We start from the raw sequence: 21,652 nt of genomic DNA, 5'->3' as shown, positions 1-21,652 counted from the left end.
CTAAAAAATAATTAACATCGTACTCTCTCCCCTCTCTGTCTCTTTCTTCCTCACTCTCTCACTCTCTTTCTCTCCTGTTCTAGGCACCAGGGGAAATCAGGATCTGTTAGTAGAGCAAGAGCATATCAGCTGGAACAAGAAAGTAAACTGTACAATAATTTCTTCAGGAGAATGTAGTTTTTTCTATTAATCAGAAAGTGTGTAATTAGTACTGGCATATATGGGACCATTATGACCCTTGTAAAAATTAGTTTTCATACAAAAATAAGCTTTATTACCCATCTACTTTGGTTAATATCACTTCTAACACAGTGTCAAATATCTAATTCTCTGACAGTCTCCATCTCTAAATGATATGTTCTACGTAGTGCTAAGTTGTAGGAAGACGAGGCTTGGTTTGGTCAGCAGTGAAGCCAAGCTTGTATCACAGATGGGCAATTGAAGGCACCAAACTTTCTCATTAGAGCTTATCTCAGTAGTACATTACATATTTTTAAACAAAGAAATAGCATAAGTGTAAGCACTTAGTCAATACACTCATTCTTGTCTTTTGTCATAATTCTTAATGGTTATACAGTTATGTCTCAGGTATATTAACTAATTAGGAAGCTTAATACTATCCAGCAGAGTGAGCACAGCACACACATACATAAACGTGAAAGTTCCAGAAATTGGATTAATACATAACTTCTGTCATATGAAATATGAGTATGCAAAACGTAGTAAATATATTCAGACCTGTATCAGAAGAGTAATGTGCATGTGTCACCCCTGTGGCATCTACTGGAAACTAGGCTACTTACATGTCACCTACCTCTGGAGGCTCCTTTTTGGTGGCTATATGGTAACACTGTTGTTAATTATGAGGAACAATGCAATCCTGTATTTGTTATCAATCAGAAATTTCATTATTACACTAATATCTTATATCTTATATAGACAGTTTGTGGAAGAAAATTCATTGTAGGTGAGAAGCAACAGGACCTCTTAATCAGTAACTACTGAACTTTTGGCAGTGGATTCATTACCAATTAAAAAATATGACACAGTAAAAAAAAAAGAAATCCTAATTCTATGCTAACTTCTGGTTGGCACTAATTGAAGTTGATGGTGATGGTTTGCATGTGTTTGTTGGGTGAGTTGACTGTCTTCCTGGTGACAGGAGCATAAAGTGCAGTGAACTGGTTCATGTTGAGATCACTGGACAAAGTCGATGAGGGAACCAGAGAAAGTGATGAAGATGATGGGGAAGATGTTGAAGGCAGGAGGGCCGGCGCCGGGAGAATGGACGTCAGTGGAGAGGCAGCTGATGCGAGGGAGATGAGTGATGAAACTGGGGCCAGGGAAGGTGAGGGAGTGGATGATGATGGCTGAGGTGGGGGCGGGGAGGAGGATGAAGGGGCAACATCAATATCCTCATCTTCATCACGGTCTTCAAGGTCCCGATCGTAGTCTCCGAGGCCCTCAAGACCCTTCTCCCCATGTTTGTGATGCACGTTCTCTATGTGACCCTTCAAATGCTCCTTCTGGGTAAACCTGTCCAGAGAGCAAAGAGAAGATAACAGTAACCATGCAGAGGTAACTACATAGAAGAGTTAACCATGTAACACAGATATCATACATAAAAGTTAACCATACAGGAGATACTGACCCCATCTGTTCATTGATCCAGTATTTTATATTATTTCTACCTACAGATGATACTATTCAACCTGGGAATCACCCTTCATATTCAAAGGGATAATGAAGGCTACAATCCCTCCAGTCTGAAAATTCTAGCCCAATCCAAACATAATTACCCATGAAATACCATGAATAAATGAATTAACTATGTTATCTGATTCATCTATCTAAGCTACACTTATCTTAAACAATAAACTATAAATAACCTATCCTGCACCCTACTACCTTCTGGCCCACCAGCCACATAATCAGTGCAGTGCTATCTTCAGAGGACTCTATGCTTAGTAACAAGTCAAATGGTCTAATGTAACCCAGGAAACAATTTACTTTGCTGGATGGTAATATGATGCCTGGTGGTCTTGTGGGTTAAAGCACTCCAACCAGATGAGGACCACAAGGGTTAACATTACATCTGAGGGATGGTCAGAGTTTACTGGCCAAGTAATGCCAGTCTGGGGTAGTGTGGCTAGTTATCCTCACCTTAAATGTCAGGACTGTGGAACAATCCCAGGCCCCTAAGCTCCTGATGGGACACAAGGGCACTAGGTGGCGGATGAACAACCTATCCACAATAATGCAAATCCTATTTCATTTTCTAGTGATACATAGGTATGATTATGAAGATGGTGTTAAATCTTTGTATAGCGATGAAACAAAGATATTACAAGCTACACGCAAAACATGACATTACTACGATAAAGTACCATTATATTGTGTATGAAAACTGTCATAAAGTTACTCTGCCCTAGCATGTAAAGTGTCAGCAGCAATACCAACTATTATTTTAAATTATACAATATGAATGGAGTTATTAACTCTTTCAGTCTGAGGCTGTATTTTTTCACTGCAATCACACCACAACCAGATAATCATATTTGGCTCTGTATAAGCATCCATACTTTCTCTGCTCCTCTTCAACATCAGTATGGGATGGTGAGGAGTGAGAACACAAGAACATACACCATATGGTACTCTGGCCACATCCAGCTACATCCCATCACATTCTCATTTTATCCTACATACATAATGCTGTACAATCTATGCCAACCTCTCTCTCTCTGTCTCTCTCTCTCTTTGTCTCTCTCTCTCTCTCTCTCTCTCTCTCTCTCTCTCTCTCTCTCTCAATAAATAAATAAATAAATCAATAAATAAAAGTGTTAATAAATCTGCTGCCCCAGTAGCAGAGTGGCTAGTGTTGCTAACTGCAACGCTGCCAGCCTGATACTGCCAGGCTTAAATTATTCTGATGCAGGCAGCTATTGCCACTCTACTCAGGTGTCCAACCACCCTTTGTGGGCTAGTGGGTAATATGAATACCAGGGTAACATCTACAGGAGGTAACTGTGGTACCCTGGATGATGCAGTGGCCTTGTATCATAGAACAACAGGTGAGTAACATGCCACAGGTTCAAAGGAGGAGGTGAGCGTTGTGGTGAAGCTCCTCATTGTGTCTGCCCTCACCTTTACATTTATTAGGCCTTTACCAATGATCCGCAGTGCCTTACCTTGCATTGCATATGTAGCAAGCAAAGGGTTTCTCTCCTGTGTGAATGCGTTCATGGCGTTCCTTGTGTTCCTTCCGCTTGAACTTCTTGCCACAGTGAGCACAGTCATACTTGCGAATGTGGAAGTGGTGGTCCTCTACGTGGCGGCGCAGCAAGTTGGCATTGGCCAGGGTAACCAAGCACAGCTGACACTGCCGGGCCTACCAAAGAATATAAAATGTCTATGAACTATACTTGCTATGCAAAGCTACATCACCATAAAAATCATATCATGTCACTCAAACACAGCATTATAACTATTTCTCTTTCAAAAGCCAGCTTATAGAGCATTTTTTCTAACCTGACAAAGATCCAAAAGTGTCTTTCAACTCTGATAACCAAATGGAATCTGAACTGAGGGCTGATTTGAAGAAGATTCCATCCTTTTACATAAGACTCAAATTTCATTCAAACACAACTTAGTATTCAAGATACATAAAGTGGCTCAGCACTGCCAGGAGAAAACAAACTGACTACAGTGATATCCTGAAATTGTCCACAAAACAATACTGAGATCAGTACAGTGTCAGTCCAATGTTTCTTCCTTCATGTCTACCATTCTTCCTCTGTGCCTGTCCTCCTCTCTTCCTATATCTCCCATCCTTCCCATCACTATTACTGTACTCTTCTTTCCACATCAGGTGACTCAACACTGGGTACTAAGCCAAATGGTTTCCTGTAACTTAGGAAGTTATTTACAATGCTGGATGGTAACCACATAGCGAAATACTGGGGTGCCCCTGTTAACCGAGTGGAGGAAATGAGGCATCCACCCAGGAATCAAACCTCCACACAAATCTCCACATCCTCCTGTGGCAAGGAATTGTCAACTGCATGGAAACACTGGTTCACTGCAAGGACAGTCCTGCAGAGGCAGTTGCTTGCCTGTGGTTGATGGGTCTGCTCAATCTGACAGACTACATAGCACAACAACAACAACAATAATCCCCTTGATTGTGAGTAATGTCCATTATGTTTAGTTATGCTGTGCTAAATTATTTCATTCACTTTAGAAGTTAACAACTCCTGATAGTCAAACAGTAATTCTAAGCTGATTAAAACTGTCAGGAGATAGCAAGAATAAAATGGAAAAGACTTCCTTGGGCTCAATAGGGTAATGAGACTGCTACACTGGGCAATCTCCAAAGCTTAACAATTTTCTGCCAGGTCCCTGACTAACCTTATGCTTGGTTGCCTTAATCACTGAATAATGTAGAAGGAAATGTAACTTGGACCTACAAGAGTAAAAATAGTTTGGAAATATCACTGGATTAAAGGTATGGGACAAAAACAAATAAATAAATAACTAAATAAAGCTCTGAAATTTTTAACCAATGGAAGCCACATATTCATTAGTATATACATTAGTTATAACAACACTATGTTCAATACTGTACATAACCTCTATAGTTTGTGAATGGTTTCCAGTCAGTTTAAAGTATGCATCAACTTCAAAAGGTATGGATCCTGACAATCAGGGTAATAGATGCAAAGTGATTCTGGTAAAGACCTTTATGTTATTTAACAAGCTTAGCTTGAATATTTTGCGAAAAATTAACCTTTGTTTATTAAAATACAACATACTGAAATAAAATTTTGCTTAAATGCATTTGCACTGTACAGTACTGTCTTGTACATGGAATACTTACTGCTCTATATTTAATCCACAAAACACTTCAAAAATTTTGAAAATATTTCCCTCAAACCCAAACTTTGAAACTTGCAGGCAAATTTTGCCACATGTAAAACTAACAAAGGTGAAACCTCTAATAAATCTGGGCATTTGTTACAGTCTGCAATTAATCTGACTCTACAATACTGTATAATATTACCAAAACTGTTGATGTATAACTGTTAATGTGCTAAAGAATATACTCTACCTGCAGACATATTGTCCTGAACAATCAATAATCTCTACACAACTTCATTCACTATACATTAGTGATATTATGCTGATGTGAATAAAGAATCATCAGGTTTAAGTACTTAAAAGAAATCTACTGTCCACTTCCCAATAACACATCACTTTTTCAATACAACCTGCCTAGAGCTTGAATCACGACTGACAGAACTTGAACAAATTATTACACGTGTTCTAACTCTTTTATACAGACTCTGACACTCATATCCACCAAATCTGTCCTCCATGGGTAGTAGGTGACCTCCCCTCCTCAAAGCTTTATACAGGCAGAGGTAAGACCTACATTCATCTGTTTTCCATGCTACACAGTCTGATTTATGCATTAAAATCTGATCTTGGAATATTGTGAGGTGCGAATGTAAGCTAGACAGTGAGTGTTAGTGCGGATTCAGTATGATGCTTGGCAGAAAGAGTGAGTAGGTGGGCAAGTAAACTAGCTAGTGGTGATGGGAGGGAGACTGGGTGTTATGTGAAGAGGGAAACTTTTCCAGATACCTTAAGTGTAGGCCTGGCATGAGCATTCTAGCATCAAACTGTGGTGTCTAAAAGCATTTTGATAACTGAAAGTTAGACTTAGAGGGTGATATGGTGGGTTGATGGGCCAAAAGTAGGAAGAAATAATTATTTCCATATGTTTTATTAATTACATAATGCAATTAATTCATGTGATGCATGGATGGGATGGGAATTATGTGCTATAGACAAGGACAGTGCATATATCTACAGTAATTTATTATGGGACAAATATCAGAGTGTAACCACTCTGTGTCTGAGTTTACAGATTTGAAGCCCTTGGCCATGCACATATGTGTAACTCCAATCTGCTGATGGCTTTAATAAGTAAAACTCAGTCATTTGACTACAGTACCGCTGATGTGCCAATGACAACTAGCATGGCTTTTTTTTCTCTTTCTTTCTTTCTGTCTTTCTTTTCTTAATGGAAAAATGCCCTTACTGCTGCCAATCAGAACTCTGGCCATCAGGTCTGAATTTGGAGATTTTCATTCTCCTCGGCCTGATTCAACCCAAGTCTCACACCAGCCGACATTAGGGAATGTGTGTGTGTGTGTGTGTGTGTGTGTGTGTGTGTGTGTGTGTTTAGATATGTATAGTATGTTAAGTAGTTTAGGCCTGGACTCTGACTTCGTATACATAGCTGAGCTTGCTACCTGTCACCATCATTCAGCGTCAGCTACTGGGCTTTTGATTCCACACCTAGCCCATGAATGATCATACTTTCAGAGATAATGGTAACTATCCACTTCCTATCTTCATAACTCCTTCACTACTACATATCCTCCTACACTGTATAAAGCCACCTGGAGGTAACAAAAACAAACTAAACTATACTTTGCATCACTAACTTGTCCACAGAGCTGCAGTCTTTCAGCCATTACCCGTGATTCATGCAATATCAGTTTGACATTTAAGACAAAATATGAAGATACTGTATTAAGTAACAATGACCTCCATTTTATCAGTAGAAATGTTACCTTAATGAGTTAGATACAAGTGTTAGGTGTGAATCTCTGAACAACTAGCTGACATTGCTTATATATCAACTGAGAAGCTATTAAAAAAAAAAAAAAAAAAAAAAAAAAAAAAAACTTACTGGACCATATGTGGGCATAACTTACCTGGTGTGGCTTGACTCAATGTGTCTCACCTGTGATATTGGTGTGAGCAGTGGAGGTCCATTGGGACTTGAGAGGGAGCCCGACCCACCTCGCATCCCATCACTGTCCCCCTCACCATCGTCATCATCCTGCGGCCACATTACAGTCTTAACATTGAGTAAAAGTGCGGCATATCTTGTTTCATTCAGTAACACTTAAGTACAGTACTTGTTTATCTCATCTGCAATTATATCATCTACATAAATATTACTTTAAAGCTTTTTCTCCTAGCAACATTAAGCACTTGTCCATCTGATCAGTTATTACACGAACTCTGTGAAATTAAAGATCTTGAATACTGCTGTTTTATTATTTTAAAAATAATCACTGAAGTTACATTGATCTGTATTCAACTGTACGTCATCTTCCTCTGTGGGCAATTTCAAAGCTGTACAATATTTACTGATGAACAATACAATTTACTAATTTTGAGTTGTGATTACAAATCATAAGAAATGGAACTCTAATTAGCCGTGAATTAAATAAAAACAATTATGAGTTGCATAACTACATAATAACATTCTACCAAACAATTCAACATAAAACTGGTAAACATATTAGGGCAGATTATTAATAAAGCAAGGCAGTCAGTGTGAAGCAATAAGTGCAAACATATGCATTACACACTTTCAAGCATGCAAGCTGTAACAGGAAGAAGTCCTATAACAGATCACTAAGATAACCTAAAGATTACTATTGTAAAACAGTTTTGTATCTGACCCCTTTGTTTATATTGTACTCTTCTGTTTTTCTATGTATAATCAATTGCACATGATGGACTTAAAGTGTGAAGTTTTTCTCAGACATTACTTTCATATATCAAAAAAATAAAAAAATACATAAAAAATAAACAAAAGAACAAAACCAACAAAGGCTGCATGAGAAAGAAATGTGATTTTGAATACTAAACCATCATATGGATAACATGTAAAAATATCTAGGTTATATCAATATAATACAAGCAGTATTTCTTGGTCTACTCATTATAGAATAGGAGCAATACTCACTACGCAGATAGTAACAATATAATTACAAGCAAAATACAAAACTGTTTCAATCTTTCAACTACTGTACCTTTGCAATGATCATCGGCAGTACTGTTTTAATGGATAAAATATACATCAAACTGTATATTAGAGTCTCCATAATCAAACACATACTGTACTGTAACATGTACGGTGTTGTTCATTACAGTATCAGCAAAGAGAAGAATACTGTATAATGTGCTATTTTCAAACATATGCATTAAGTACTCAGGTGCCATGCAACATTAAGTGCATAATCATCACACGTTCTCATTTGTGGTAAATAATAAAGAGACTCAATCATGCAGTTTTTACTGAAATACTCTCCATGCTGCTCATGAGAAATTTGCTTTCGTGTGTTTTCAGTGGTTTATTTCAACAGACTATGATTGCTACGATGTAGAATGATGGGCTGTGCATCACAAACCAGTAACAAAATTTCCTCTATTTTATAACATAGAGAGAAAACATTTGTCATAACAGTGAAGTGAGCTCACTGCACCTTACACATACTTTGGCACTGCAAGATCCAGTGACATGCAGTAACTGTAAAGAAATGCAATGTTTGCTCCTTATTTGACACGACGATTTAACGGTCTGCTTTAAAACTTCTAGTTAACCCCTCTGGATGTAGAGTTATTTATGAGTTGAGTGAAATGGCCCACTGAAAGCTGATATAAACTACAACAAAGTTCTTTACACCCTGCCAAAACATTAACTGTGTTAGTTTTTGACACTTTAAGTGATCTTGGTTTCTTCGGCTTGGTAATTATATGAAGCTGGTCAAAACTTCTGTATAATATAGCAGGTCATTCATAACTAACAAGTTAACCAGCCTAGGTAATACTTTAGCACAGTCCATAAACATCAAACGACAGCATTCACAGTCTACTGAAAACAACCTCATTCAGACAAACAGATACAAATTTATTTACCTGCAGGGAGCTGCCTTGAGAAAATGAAATAAACTCATTAAGACAACAGAGCCATATATATTGCATAAATGGAAGGCATAATTATCAGAAAGGTGTCAAATTTTCTGTTTTACAGGACAGAATAGCACGTGATCAATGAAGCTGGTATAAAGAGTCGAACTTAATCATTAACCTTTATTAGAAAAGCTTTAAAGCCTACTACAAAAGTACCAAAAATATTATCCCTTTTAAACAGTATATAGAAATGAAATGTTTGCTGTTATACTTGTGTAGATTTTTAAAGTCGCAACTCACAATTTTATATTTAAAAAAAAAAAAAATGGAAGGCATAATGATCACAGTTGTTTTGGTAAGAAGTATGATTCACAAAAACAAGAAGTATCAAGTACTACATAAATTCTTAAGTGGAAGCACAACACACACACAGAAAAAAATAATGTACACCAATATTAACATCATAAATCTGGAACTCTCACTGGAAACAGCAATTTCTCTGAATGGGGGGGGGGGGAAGCCAATCCCATCTTACCCCTTTTGAGGTGTAGGAGCCAAAGGCAAGGCTACTGTAGTCCAGTACATTTAAGGGTAAATGACCAGCCTACTGCCATAGGTGGCACTGCATGAAGGCAATGCCTCAAGTCACCTTGGGTACTGAACCTATTCAAGGCTGTCACTCCAACTGGGGAGTTCTAAACACCAGGCCACCAAGTGCCACTACACAAAAATAATTCAGCTTCAGTAACTAATGATTCTGTGCCAGTGAAACTACATTCATACTTTAAGAAAGGCCAAAAAAAATATAACATACTACAGCATTGATATTATTACTGCACTGAACCATAAACTACTGTACACATACTTTACCATGAAAAACATATGGAATGGTAAATAAAGCTGAACACATAACATACTTCAAGACATGCATTTATAGTAATAACTTGGTTATGTTCTGTCAGGTTTATATAAATATTTGGAGATGTTCATGTGCACTATGTAAGTGCAGTATATCATAGCTTTCAGTAGTATGAGGATCTGCTTATAAACAAATTTTTAATTTCTGTACAGTAGTTAATCATTCTGACACCAATGGAAGACCCGCATAGGATGGCATTACTGTTAAATAAATTGCTCTGGACAGTCAAGGTTATCTGATTTTTTACTTTTTGGCATACCCTAACCTAACCTAACCTAATCCAACCTAACTAAATCAAACTACACTAAACAAACCTAACCTGGGGATGTAAATGTTCAAAACTGCAATAATACCTCCTTATTCAGGTGCCTCTATGACCTCCTACAATACCACATAATATGAGTTTCTGATTAGGCCTATAGAAAAACCTGTTTTCCGGTTATATTTCCAGTGCTGTTTTGTAGCACCTATATTCATTATAATTGTCATTACCATATCAATGTTTTTCTCACATTCAACTGTTTCATAAAAGGCATCATTAGCACCATCATATTAGTTTGCTCTGGCTACACAGTTCACAATAATTATATAAATGCTACAGTGTGTTTCAAAAATAATTTCTCTGGATATGTTCATACATACAGTACTACAATAAACTTAAACCTAAGGAAGCTATTAAGTATAAAAAGGATCCTGTTGAAGACCTAGAGGCTCCTAATAACTTCTAGGATTGTATTCTTGTCAGTTAAGGAGATCCCCACGCACTTCTTAATCACCGGTTTATTTATCTGTGGTAAGTTAGGATTCTTGGCTATATCTTTACACAATACAGTCACCCCTCTATATTCATGAGTTTGCTGTTTGCAGTTTCAGTCATTTGTGGTTGATAGTCTCTCCAAAATGTGCTTGATGAACATAAATTTTGAGATGGTTTGAAAAATCCTGTTCTTAACTCATCTATAAATGAACTTTATATATGTAGATTATAGTGTTTGATGAAGTCTGGGTATGCTGCAAAGGCAACAACCCTGATGAATTATGACTACAGGGTCAGATTCTTGGTGGGTATACCAATTATTTGTGGATTTTTACCATTTGAGGGCAAGTTTGAATCATTACCAATGAATATGAAAGGCCGACTGCTTATCAGTAATAAAAAAAGATATAAATGCATACGAGAGAATCCTAAAATGAAATGGAATAAATACAGTGAATCACTTAGGAAGAGGTACTAGAAGGACTTCTAATCTGACAAGACTACTGCCCCTAGCATCCCTAACAAGCAACTGGTCCCTTCAGTCACAACAAATACTTTACTCACAACTTGATAATAAAAAAAAAAAAAAAAAAGTAAAAATACTAATTTAAAAAAAAAATACACTCAGTATTAACTAATGTATACACACTACGATAGGTGTGCATAAAAATTAACTAAAGTAAAAATCTATATACAATATATAATATCTGGGATTTGTAATATCATTCTCTGACTGCTGCAAGTGTTTATAGCACAATCATGCTATGATCAAAAATAAAAACTACACTAGACCTAAAACATTTGACCTTTGTGCAAAGCAAGAGTTAAAAGCTTAATTTGGACATTCAAAACAAAGATTACCAAAGAAAAAAAAAAATCCTCCAATCATCTCCATGAATCAGAAGTTGACTAAATATGATTTAAAAAAAAAAATAGCTCTGACATATGCATCTTGATCATGTTAATTTCGTCAGTACAGTATTGTCACTTGGATTAAGTACAATCAGTCCCCTACACTATGAAGTCAGATTATAAGTAAGGAATACCCATTAACTACAGTATGTAAAGATGCTAGCCAAATTAACTGCTATAAAATGTTTTACCATCAAAATACTGTATATCATTAAGTATGGGTATGCAGTACTGAAATATGACAGACACCAAAAGAATAACTGCAAAGTAATGTAATTTTATAAGTAATACAGTATACTATATTCACAATCCAAAATTTGGAAACACTTCAGTGTTGAGCACCTATCTCATCAACATAAAGAAACATACAGCTTGAAACAACTAACAGCTAACACACTGTACTTAAAGTTAATTAAATTTGTAAGTATGACAAACAATATTACACAACTGTTAATCCAAAACTTGTGATTGGGTATCACAAGAAAGTATAAATATATGACAATAGCTGCATAAATCACATCAATTCACAGTAAGAGTGGTAAAGTAAGGAGATTCAGTTATGATATGCTTACTAGCTCCTCTATCAATGAGAACCATTTAAATCAATCAAAATATTATTCTATTCTGTTGTTGCTGTTGCCGACGATTTTTAAATGGTGCACCCTGCACCTTGCTTAATGAGGCTAAACACTTGGCATTTATTTTTTTTCTGGTACTGAACAAAGCAACTCTTCTTTGTATGTTCATGTCACTTCCCTGATCATCTAAAATGTAAAAAAAACTGGCAGTCAAGAGAAGTACTACCAGATCTTGCTCATTCCAACAAACCATGTGACTGTGACTCATGAATTTTACTGATTAAAAATCTCTGAAGTGAAGACTGAGTATCATACCATAAGATAAGGTTACTGAAATACAATGGGGTACTGGTACCTGGAGATGTTATTATGTAATATACATGAAGTATTCCAAAATTATGCAATCTACATTTCTTCTGAAAGTAAAACCTAGACAAAAAATACTTCTGCATGCTCTTGTAATGTATTATCATCACCACCTTGTTCCCTACTGGAATCTCTGGACAGGGGATGGCCATCCAAATTAATAAATAATAATAAAGTACTATGTAGATACATAATAAACAAAGAAACACTGGAATTATCCAACAGCATCCCAATAACCTTGTTTTCAATATGATCCTCATTTTTATTATGGTTCTGGGAACCAACAGTTCAGCCACACTGAAGTGACACAAAGCACACACACACCCTCATCATATGAATATCTGAATAAAGTTAATACATAGCATGTGACTACTGCCTGAAACACATTACAGTACTATACAACTCAGTATGTGTCTTGCTAACTTCAATGTCACATCTTTAAAACTGATGCAGTAATGATATGCTATAACGGAAAAACTACAAATAATTCTCAATTTGCTTTCTTATCTCTTACACACTATGCATGAAATGTCTCATAAAGTGAGTTCTCTGTAGCTCGATTTGTCCAGTAAAAGGAAATACGAGCCCAATACTGTTCTATGTTATAAAATGACTCACTGTTTCATACTATCTCTCTTACAGTTGTAACAGGTCACTGTTGACAAGTGCAGCCCTGCAAATGTCCTATACTGGTTAACATGACATCTTAACCTAGCACAAAACTCTCAATGTTTTTGTTTGAGGTGAAAGAGGAGAGGTGAATTCATGGATTAATGACTGTCCAATATTCTGTTTGAGAAGGAGTTGCAAAAGTTAATCCTTTTAAGTGGGGAGGGATGCTGGAGGGGAATGCCTTCACATGGTGGCACTGATATAGCTGGGTGGTTCTACAGGTCAGTTGAGCAAAACATACCTCAACTTCTTCCCTGTTCCCCCCAAAGACAGATAGTGGACTGCAGGAGGTAGGTAACCTCATCCTGCAGTCCATAGGTTCATGTTTAGATGAGCCTGGGACCACAACAAGTGGGAAGGCTTTTGGTTCCTTGTTGAGCAAAGAACAGTTCCTAATAGCTGCACTGCAAGTATCCTCAACACAACACATCAAGAATTCTGTGAATCCTTTAAATACTGTGTAAATTACCCTAAACTTCATGCAAAAATAAATTAATTCTTTGTAACATAAGACCCATACCCAATCCCAAAGGTATAGCTAAAACTAGTATAAAATAAATAAGATTAAATATGAAAATAACTTGAGAATTTCTATTTGTTCACATCTGTAGGTTAGATATAACTATACATTAGAAAAATACATTAAATTAAATTTGATATTTATCTATATATTACAGAAAACTATATGCTTATTATCTATGTCCAGAAAATAATTTCTTAAAAGCACAAAAAATATAGCTCATTTTATTTCTAAAAAGGCATTCATAAGGCTCATGTGTTTGTTTATGTTACAGAAAAATATATATGGTTATCTATATGACTATTTATTACAAGTACAGCGATAAATGTACTTATACTTGTTTTTTCTTCAATCAGATATGTATCGTAATTCCATATATTTTGAATATACTGTAATTCATCACCATATTATGTGGCGCTTTGGTTAGCTTTCATAAAACAAAAAATAGCCAGTGCTTCTGAATAAGCTAACACTGGTACAGTACTGTATGCAAGTAGTACTATCAGTGTATGCAGTACTGCATTTGCTTTAATCATTCTAGCTTTACTCAAACATCTTTTCTGAACTCATGTTTACATTTAGTGAAAGCTGCTTATGATGAGTGTACACCATAAAGAATATCTTGAACATCCTTTTAAAACAAATCCCAATCAGTAAGTACAGCCCCTCTGGAAACAATATGACACACAAGAACACACTGGAATGTTTCTGTGCTTTGTAAAGTGTCATATATTTATGTGGAGTGGGTGTAAGTGACATACAGTGAACATTTTTCCAATGCTGTAGCTCTTAAATACAGTACATGGAGATGGGCTAAAAATATGGTATGCAGTCTTGTGAGGGTAAGGTGTATGGTGTCAGTGATATGCATGGTATAATGGTTAGATATATGTATATTCTATAATGTAAGGTGTAATGCTTAGTGTAAAGTGTAATGTACTGGTGTACAATGCACCTGAACATAGGGCTTAGGGTGTAATTGTTGTTGGCTCAACTGTCCAGGCATGAACTGACCCCACCCCATGAGGAGAAGAGTTCTGGCCATTGTTGAGATGGATGCGGCGAATGTGTTTCTCCAGATGTACATTCTGCGATGCAGCGTAGTTGCAGTGAGGGCAGCGGTAAGGTCGTTCACCAGTGTGTGTGGTCAGATGGCGACGAAGGTTGTAGGGTTGGCCAAACTGCTTGCCACACACAGGGCACATGAACGCCTGTTTGTCTGATGGGGCCACTTGCCCCAGGTCCGGGGTGCTGCCTCTGGGAGTGCCAGGGGCAGTGTACGGGGTGAAGGCGCTGCCGTTGGGGCCGACGGGGGTGGCGGCGCCCATGGAGGTGTTCCCGGCAATAAGGGAGGCGAGGGTGGTGGGGGTGGAGGTTTTGGAGGACTGACGGATCTCCACCATGGGGATGAGCGCACCGGCACGCACCGCCTCCCACCCCTACAAAAGATAAGTCCTGCGTCAGTCACCTGTAGCCGTCAGGGGCACCAGTCAGATAAAGTAAGTCAAGGGGCAAGACAGTACTTAGGTCAGGGAAGACAGTTCTTAAAGTTCTTAGGTCAGGGAGGAAAGTTCTTAGGTCGTGAAGGAAAGTTCTTGGGACAGGTCACAGGACAGACTGCACAGCACTAGGGGGTGTTAAAGCCGAGTCAAATGATATGGGTGAGGTAGGTGGTGAGACTGTAAAGTGGTGGGGGTACGGGAGGTTATGGCAATGAGTCAATTGATGAGGATAAGAATGGTGGTGACAGCAAGTCAAGCATGGTAGGTCAGGTGGTGAGGATGAGTCAGATGGTGAGGGTGTCAGGCTATGGCTGAGTCAAATAGTGAGGGTGAGTTAGGTGGTGTGGGTGAGTGAGTCAGGTGGTGTGGGTGAGTCAGGTGGTGTGCGTGAGTGAGTCAGGTGGTGTGTGTGAGTGAGTCAGGTGGTGTGGGTGAGTCAGGTGGTGTGGGTGGGTGAGTCAGGTGGTGTGGGTGAGTGTCAGGTGGTGTGAGTGAGTGTCAGGTGGTGTGGGTGAGTGTCAGGTGGTGTGAGTGAGTGTCAGGTGGTGTGGGTGAGTGTCAGGTGGTGTGGGTGGGTGAGGCAGGTGGTGTGTGTGGGTGAGTCAGGTGGTGTGTGTGAGTGAGTCAGGTGGTGTGGGTGGGTGAGTCAGGTGGTGTGCGTGGGTGAGTCAGGTGGTGTGCGTGAGTGAGTCAGGTGGTGTGGGTGAGTGTCAGGTGGTGTGGGTGGGTGAGGCAGGTGGTGTGTGTGAGTGTCAGGTGGTGTGGGTGAGTGAGGCAGGTGGTGTGGGTGAGTGTCAGGTGGTGTGGGTGGGTGAGGCAGGTGGTGTGGGTGAGTGTCAGGTGGTGTGGGTGGGTGAGTCAGGTGGTGTGGGTGGGTGAGTCAGGTGGTGTGGGTGGGTGAGTCAGGTGGTGTGGGTAGGTGAGTCAGGTGGTGTGGGTGGGTGAGTCAGGTGGTGTGGGTGGGTGAGTCAGGTGGTGTGGGTGGGTGAGTCAGGTGGTGTGCGTGAGTGAGTCAGGTGGTGTGGGTGAGTGTCAGGTGGTGTGGGTGGGTGAGGCAGGTGGTGTGTGTGAGTGTCAGGTGGTGTGGGTGAGTGAGGCAGGTGGTGTGGGTGAGTGTCAGGTGGTGTGGGTGGGTGAGGTAGGTGGTGTGGGTGAGTGTCAGGTGGTGTGGGTGGGTGAGTCAGGTGGTGTGGGTGGGTGAGTCAGGTGGTATGGGTGAGTGAGGCAGGTGGTATGAGTGAGTGAGGCAGGTGGTGTGGGTGGGTGAGACAGGTGGTGTGGGTGGGTGAGTCAGGTGGTGTGGGAGAATAGGGTGGTGTAAGATGAGTCAGGTGATGATGAGGTTCATTGTGAGGCAGGTGGTGTAAGATGAGTGAGGGAAATGAGTCAGGATGAGTAAGAGGTGAATAAGGGAAGATGAATAAGGATGTGTGAGGGAGATGGGTAATGATGAGGAGGTGAATACTGATAAGTGTGAAGGATGAGTGAGAGATGAGTATGGATGTGTGAGGGAGATGAGTAATGATGAGGTGAATAAGTGCGTGAAGATCGGTAAGGATGAGTTAAAGATGAGTAAGGATGAGTGAGGAGTGAGGGTACAGTATGAGGTAGAGAAAGTGGTGGGTAAGAAGGATGAGTCGGGGGGGAGATGAGTAAGACTGAATAAGGGTGGGAGAAGATGAATAAGGTCAAGGTCAGTAGGAGAATCAGGGTCAAGGGTCATCATCAAAACACTTGGAGGTCATGTCACGGAGCAGTCATTCCTACAATTAACCCCTTCAGTCTCAGGACGCCTTTTTCATTTAATTCGTTACTAAAGTCGGTTTGTGTAGATTAAGGCCCGTATTTTCGTTAGTTAAGGAAGCTCCGTAACACCTTTTCCTAGGCGATTTATTTTGCTTATTATACCTTGCTGTCCTCTTCTGCGTTACTTACATCGTTGTAATATCACCATAAGGAAGGCACAAGACGATAATTACCCAGCCGTATCCAAAATTTAAATTGGTGAGGAAGAGGTGTTAGGGAGCTTCCTTGACTATTGAGAATACGAGCCGAAATCGTGAAATTCTGTAAGCTATAAGGTAGGAAAGAGTCTCCTTGGTTACTAGTCAAATTCACCTTCCAGCCTGAAAGCACCTGGGGTTTGGGATCATCTGAAGCAATCCGACTATACCAGACGATTTTTTTCCAGCTTAGAAGAGCGTCCAGGTAGTGTGAAGGGGTTAATGAAGGACTATCTACCCCCCCCCCCAGTTCAAAATGTCTACCCTAAGCTGAATATAATCGTTTGGGTAAAAGTATAAAATAAAAATGGAATGCAGAAGTTAATGGGTCTTACGTGGCTTTAAAGATTTCCTGACACATCTTCCTCAGCGATTTCTTCTGCACTTTAGAGCTCATTATCCTGTTGTATGCTAATGATGCAAAATAGATGGGACTCAGGGTGCCGTGCAAAATAAATCGTCAATGAAAAGGTGCCACGAAACTCCAATGCCACTTAGAATAAGGTCAATAACTAGTCACAGCTATGTACAAAAATGGGCACTAAGAGAGAGACAGTCTATGGAGTCTAGCTAAGTCTGCCACCGTCTTTCCGTATGTACAATCTTGGCCGTGAGAGTTTTTTATTTTTCTTTATGGGCTTAGGAGGATTTGTAACATCTCTTCCTTACCAAATCCGTTTTTTTAATGACAGTTTAATATTCTCTCCTGTTATTTACGTCTTTTTTTTTTTTTATATACAGACGTAGCATAAGTAACACGCGAGAATATCAATCATCATTTATTTCTGCAACAAACACTTTACTATCCTCTAGCATGTTATTTCATCCAAATGTGAGCATAAATAACAAAATAACATCGTCCCATATACAGTAGACTTGTATATGTTTTTATGCACAAAGTTTCCATAACACACAAGAGGATATCAACGTCTCATTTACAGAAATAATCCGACTGGTAAGGAAGGGATGCTAGGGAGCCTTCTACACCCACGAGAATACGACCAAAGGCAAGAAAGTAGAAACAGGGACTTACTAGCAGGGTCTACTGTACAGTGAAGGGTCAGAGATCGCCAGGGGTGCTTGCCTGTCTGTTCAAAGTACTTACTGACATTATTTACCAAGTTACCGATATTTACAGACTGGAAACGAATCCAGTAATACTTTTATATAGCAGAGAAAACTTTAAAAGAGGCTGAGATGTGTCAAGCAAAGAAGTCAGATTTATTTGTGCTATGTACACACAGGTCACCACTCTTAACTTAGCATGATACCGGAATTGGAGGGATATGATGGAAATGGGCTTAATATTCACTTGCTCGTAACAATGTCAAAGCCTAAAACACGATATGGTAGTCAATTGTTACTCATACTGTAGCAGGTTCAGTGAAACTGGATTGGACGACGCTTCCCCATTTTTAAGTCTGGCTGGTAATTCTGATCGACTAAAAATGTCGTTACTTTAATGATGGATAAAAATAAATACGGTCAATGAAGGTGAATTTACAGAGAAAAGTGCCCAACACCCTTCGTCCCGAGATTCAAACTGTATTTCCCCCTTGTGCACTCCTCCACCAACAGTTGTATCAGTCGCTAAAAGGTTCAAAAGTGAGGTCAGTTAATGTTATCGTCCAGAAGTAACGGGCATGAGTCACTAACGGTAATAACGGCAGTATGCTTCAAATTAAAATCGCGAGGGGGAAAGTCAACCTTTTATTTCTGACGGACATTTACAGTATATACGCCAATAATTATTAAATTTGATCAGTCTGCATTCCACATAACGAAATACAGGCAGCAACGAGACAGAAGCCATGTATATTGTCCTCACGTACTCCAAAAATTGTCATGATATCTCCTTCCCCCGTCACGATTCAAATTTTAAGCACACGGCCTTTTTGTTCTATTGTTAGTACAGTCACCCAGGTCCAGTAAAGACAGAATTCAATAAAGTCAGGCAGTAAAGTTATAAAAAAGTCCAGTAAAGTCATCAGCCAAGAGTTCACAGGTTGAGATGGGTCAGAAGTCAAGAAGTCAGTGTTACCGTGCGAACATTTATTTACTTATTTATTCATTTATTGATTTATTGGATACATTGATTTCGTTCATTCAGTACTTATGTTTCCTTCAAATTCATTCAGTGATCGAGTCTTCATAATGAGGCTCGAATTTCTGAATCTGTTTGGGTATTTCGTAACATCTAGTCCAACTCGACATATTATGCACATCACATCCTGATTCGTGTATGTTATTCCTCCTGTGTGTTACTCGTATAAACCGTGCAGATACTAAACAAATATACATAAGAGAGAGAGAGAGAGAGAGATCATTAGCTACAAGAGGCACTGTGATGTCTCCTATTCTCATTGGAACAGGAGACTTTCGTAGCGCTTCTTCCTCGGCGAATTAGTTTGCATATGATCCTTTGTCTTGTACGTTATTTACTTTTTTAATAGACAGTTTGTATCGGTAACATACAGGAGGATATTAAAGTGTTATAACTTAAAACAAATCGCTAAAAAAGGTGTCACGAAATTTCCAAGATCAACAACCCATGCTGTACCATCTTTGCTTCGAGACTGTATTTCAATTTCAATTTTACAACCAAAGGACGATTTTTATTCAGTTTAAAAGAGGTGTTTGGCGGTGCTGGGGTTAACGAAGGCTGTCTAACCCCTCCATTCCAACACATCTCTCGTAAACTGAAGAAAATCGGAATGAAATCAGAAAAACAACACAGAGGAACCAGTTAAATCTCCTGCGAGACTGTTGAGCTTAATAAAACGCTATTGTCGATTTTTCTTTTTATTTAACAAATTAGGTGCTCTCCTTATTCATACACAAATAGTGATCTTCAAAAAACAAAAACAAAAAAATACCTAAGTACAGAAACCAATGAAGCATATTATTGCACTTAGCAGATTTATTCCCCCCCTAGTAGTTTATATGGGCCTGGTATGACGTGCCTGGCTGTGTGAGGTGGGGTAATGTGCTTGTGTTTCATCCCTTAACCCCTTCACTCCGATGACTTATTCTCGCTACGGCCAGGTGATTTTGCTTAGATTAAAGGTGCTCGCTCGTAGTGAAGGGGTTGAAGCCATTTCTTAAACGACTATTTTACGCCTCCCCACCTCCCTACCCCCATCCTCACCCCCTCCTCCCTACCCCATCCTCACCCCCACCTCCCGACCCTATCCTCACCCCCACCTCCCTACCCTATCCTCACCCCCACCTCCCTACCCCATCCTCACCCCCACCTTCCTACCCCATCCTCACCCCCAACTCCCTACCCCATCCTCACCCCCAACTCCCTACCCCATCCTCACCCCCAACTCCCTACCCCATCCTCACCCCCAACTCCCTACCCCATCCTCACCCCCAACTCCCTACCCCATCCTCACCCCCAACTCCCTACTCCATCCTCACCCCCAACTCCCTACCCCATCCTCACCCCCACCTCCCAATCCTATCCTTACCCCAACCCCATCCTCACCCCCAACTCCCTATCATCCCCACCCCCAACTCCCTACCCCATCCTCACCCGCAACTCCCTATCATCCTCACCCCAACTCCCTACCCCATCCTCACCCCCACCTCCCAACCCCATCCTTACCCCAACCCCATCCTCACCCCCACCTCCCAACCCCATCCTTACCCCAAACTCCCTACCCCATCCTCACCCCCAACTCCCTACCCCATCCTCACCCCCAACTCCCTACCCCATCCTCACCCCCAACTCCCTACCCCATCCTCGCCCCCACCGCCCTACCCCATCCTCACCCCCACCTCCCAACCCCATCCTCACCCCCAACTCCCTACCCCATCCTCACCCCCAACTCCCTACCCCATCCTCACCCCCACCTCCCAACCCCCTCACCCCCAACTCCCTATCCCATCCTCACCCCCAACTCCCTACCCCATCCTCACCCCCAACTCCCTACCCCATCCTCACCCCCACCTCCCTACCCCATCCTCACCCCCAACTCCCTACCCATCCTCACCCCCAACTCCCTACCCCATCCTCACCCCAACTCCCTATCATCCTCACCCCCAACTCCCTACCCCATCCTCACCCCCAACTCCCTATCATCCTCACCCTCAACTCCCTACCCCATCCTCACCCCCAACTCCCTACCCCATCCTCACCCCCAACTCCCTACCCCATCCTCACCCCCAACTCCCTACTCCATCCTCACCCCCAACTCCCTACTCCATCCTCACCCCCACCTCCCAATCCCATCCTTACCCCAACCCCATCCTCACCCCCCAACTCCCTATCATCCCCACCCCCAACTCCCTACCCCATCCTCACCCGCAACTCCCTATCCCATCCTCACCCCCACCTCCCTACCCCATCCTCACCCCCAACTCCCTATCATCCTCACCCCAACTCCCTACCCCATCCTCACCCCCACCTCCCAACCCCATCCTTACCCCAACCCCATCCTCACCCCCAACTCCCTACCCCATCCTCACCCCCAACTCCCTATCCCATCCTCACCCCCAACTCCCTATCCCATCCTCACCCCCAACTCCCTACCTCATCCTCACCCCCAACTCCCTACCCCATCCTCACCCCCACCTCCCTACCCCATCCTCACCCCCACCTCCCTACCCCATCCTCACCCCCAAATCCCAACCCCATGCT

General features: G+C 40.7%; 1 protein-coding gene across 1 annotated transcript in view; it reads right to left on the bottom strand.

Annotated features, from left to right (window-relative positions):
• Positions 1 to 1,094: 1,094 nt before the first annotated feature.
• LOC145396882 (uncharacterized) overlaps positions 1,095 to 21,652 on the bottom strand; it is a 116,085-nt gene continuing 95,527 nt past the window's right edge. The window contains exons 5-7 of the mRNA XM_080270170.1: positions 6,815 to 6,913; positions 3,189 to 3,388; positions 1,095 to 1,536 (exon numbers count right to left, since the gene is read on the bottom strand). Of these exons, the coding sequence (XP_080126296.1) occupies positions 1,095 to 1,536; positions 3,189 to 3,388; positions 6,815 to 6,913 (741 nt within the window). The remainder of the gene's footprint in view (positions 1,537 to 3,188; positions 3,389 to 6,814; positions 6,914 to 21,652) is intronic.

This window comes from Coenobita brevimanus, chromosome 39 (assembly GCF_032717465.1).
Source record: "Coenobita brevimanus isolate Jiangsu-jjx chromosome 39, ASM3271746v2, whole genome shotgun sequence".
Classification (NCBI taxonomy): Eukaryota; Metazoa; Arthropoda; class Malacostraca; order Decapoda; family Coenobitidae; genus Coenobita; species Coenobita brevimanus.
The sequence above is the reverse complement of the archived record's forward strand: the minus strand, read 5'-3'. Positions and strand labels throughout refer to the sequence as shown.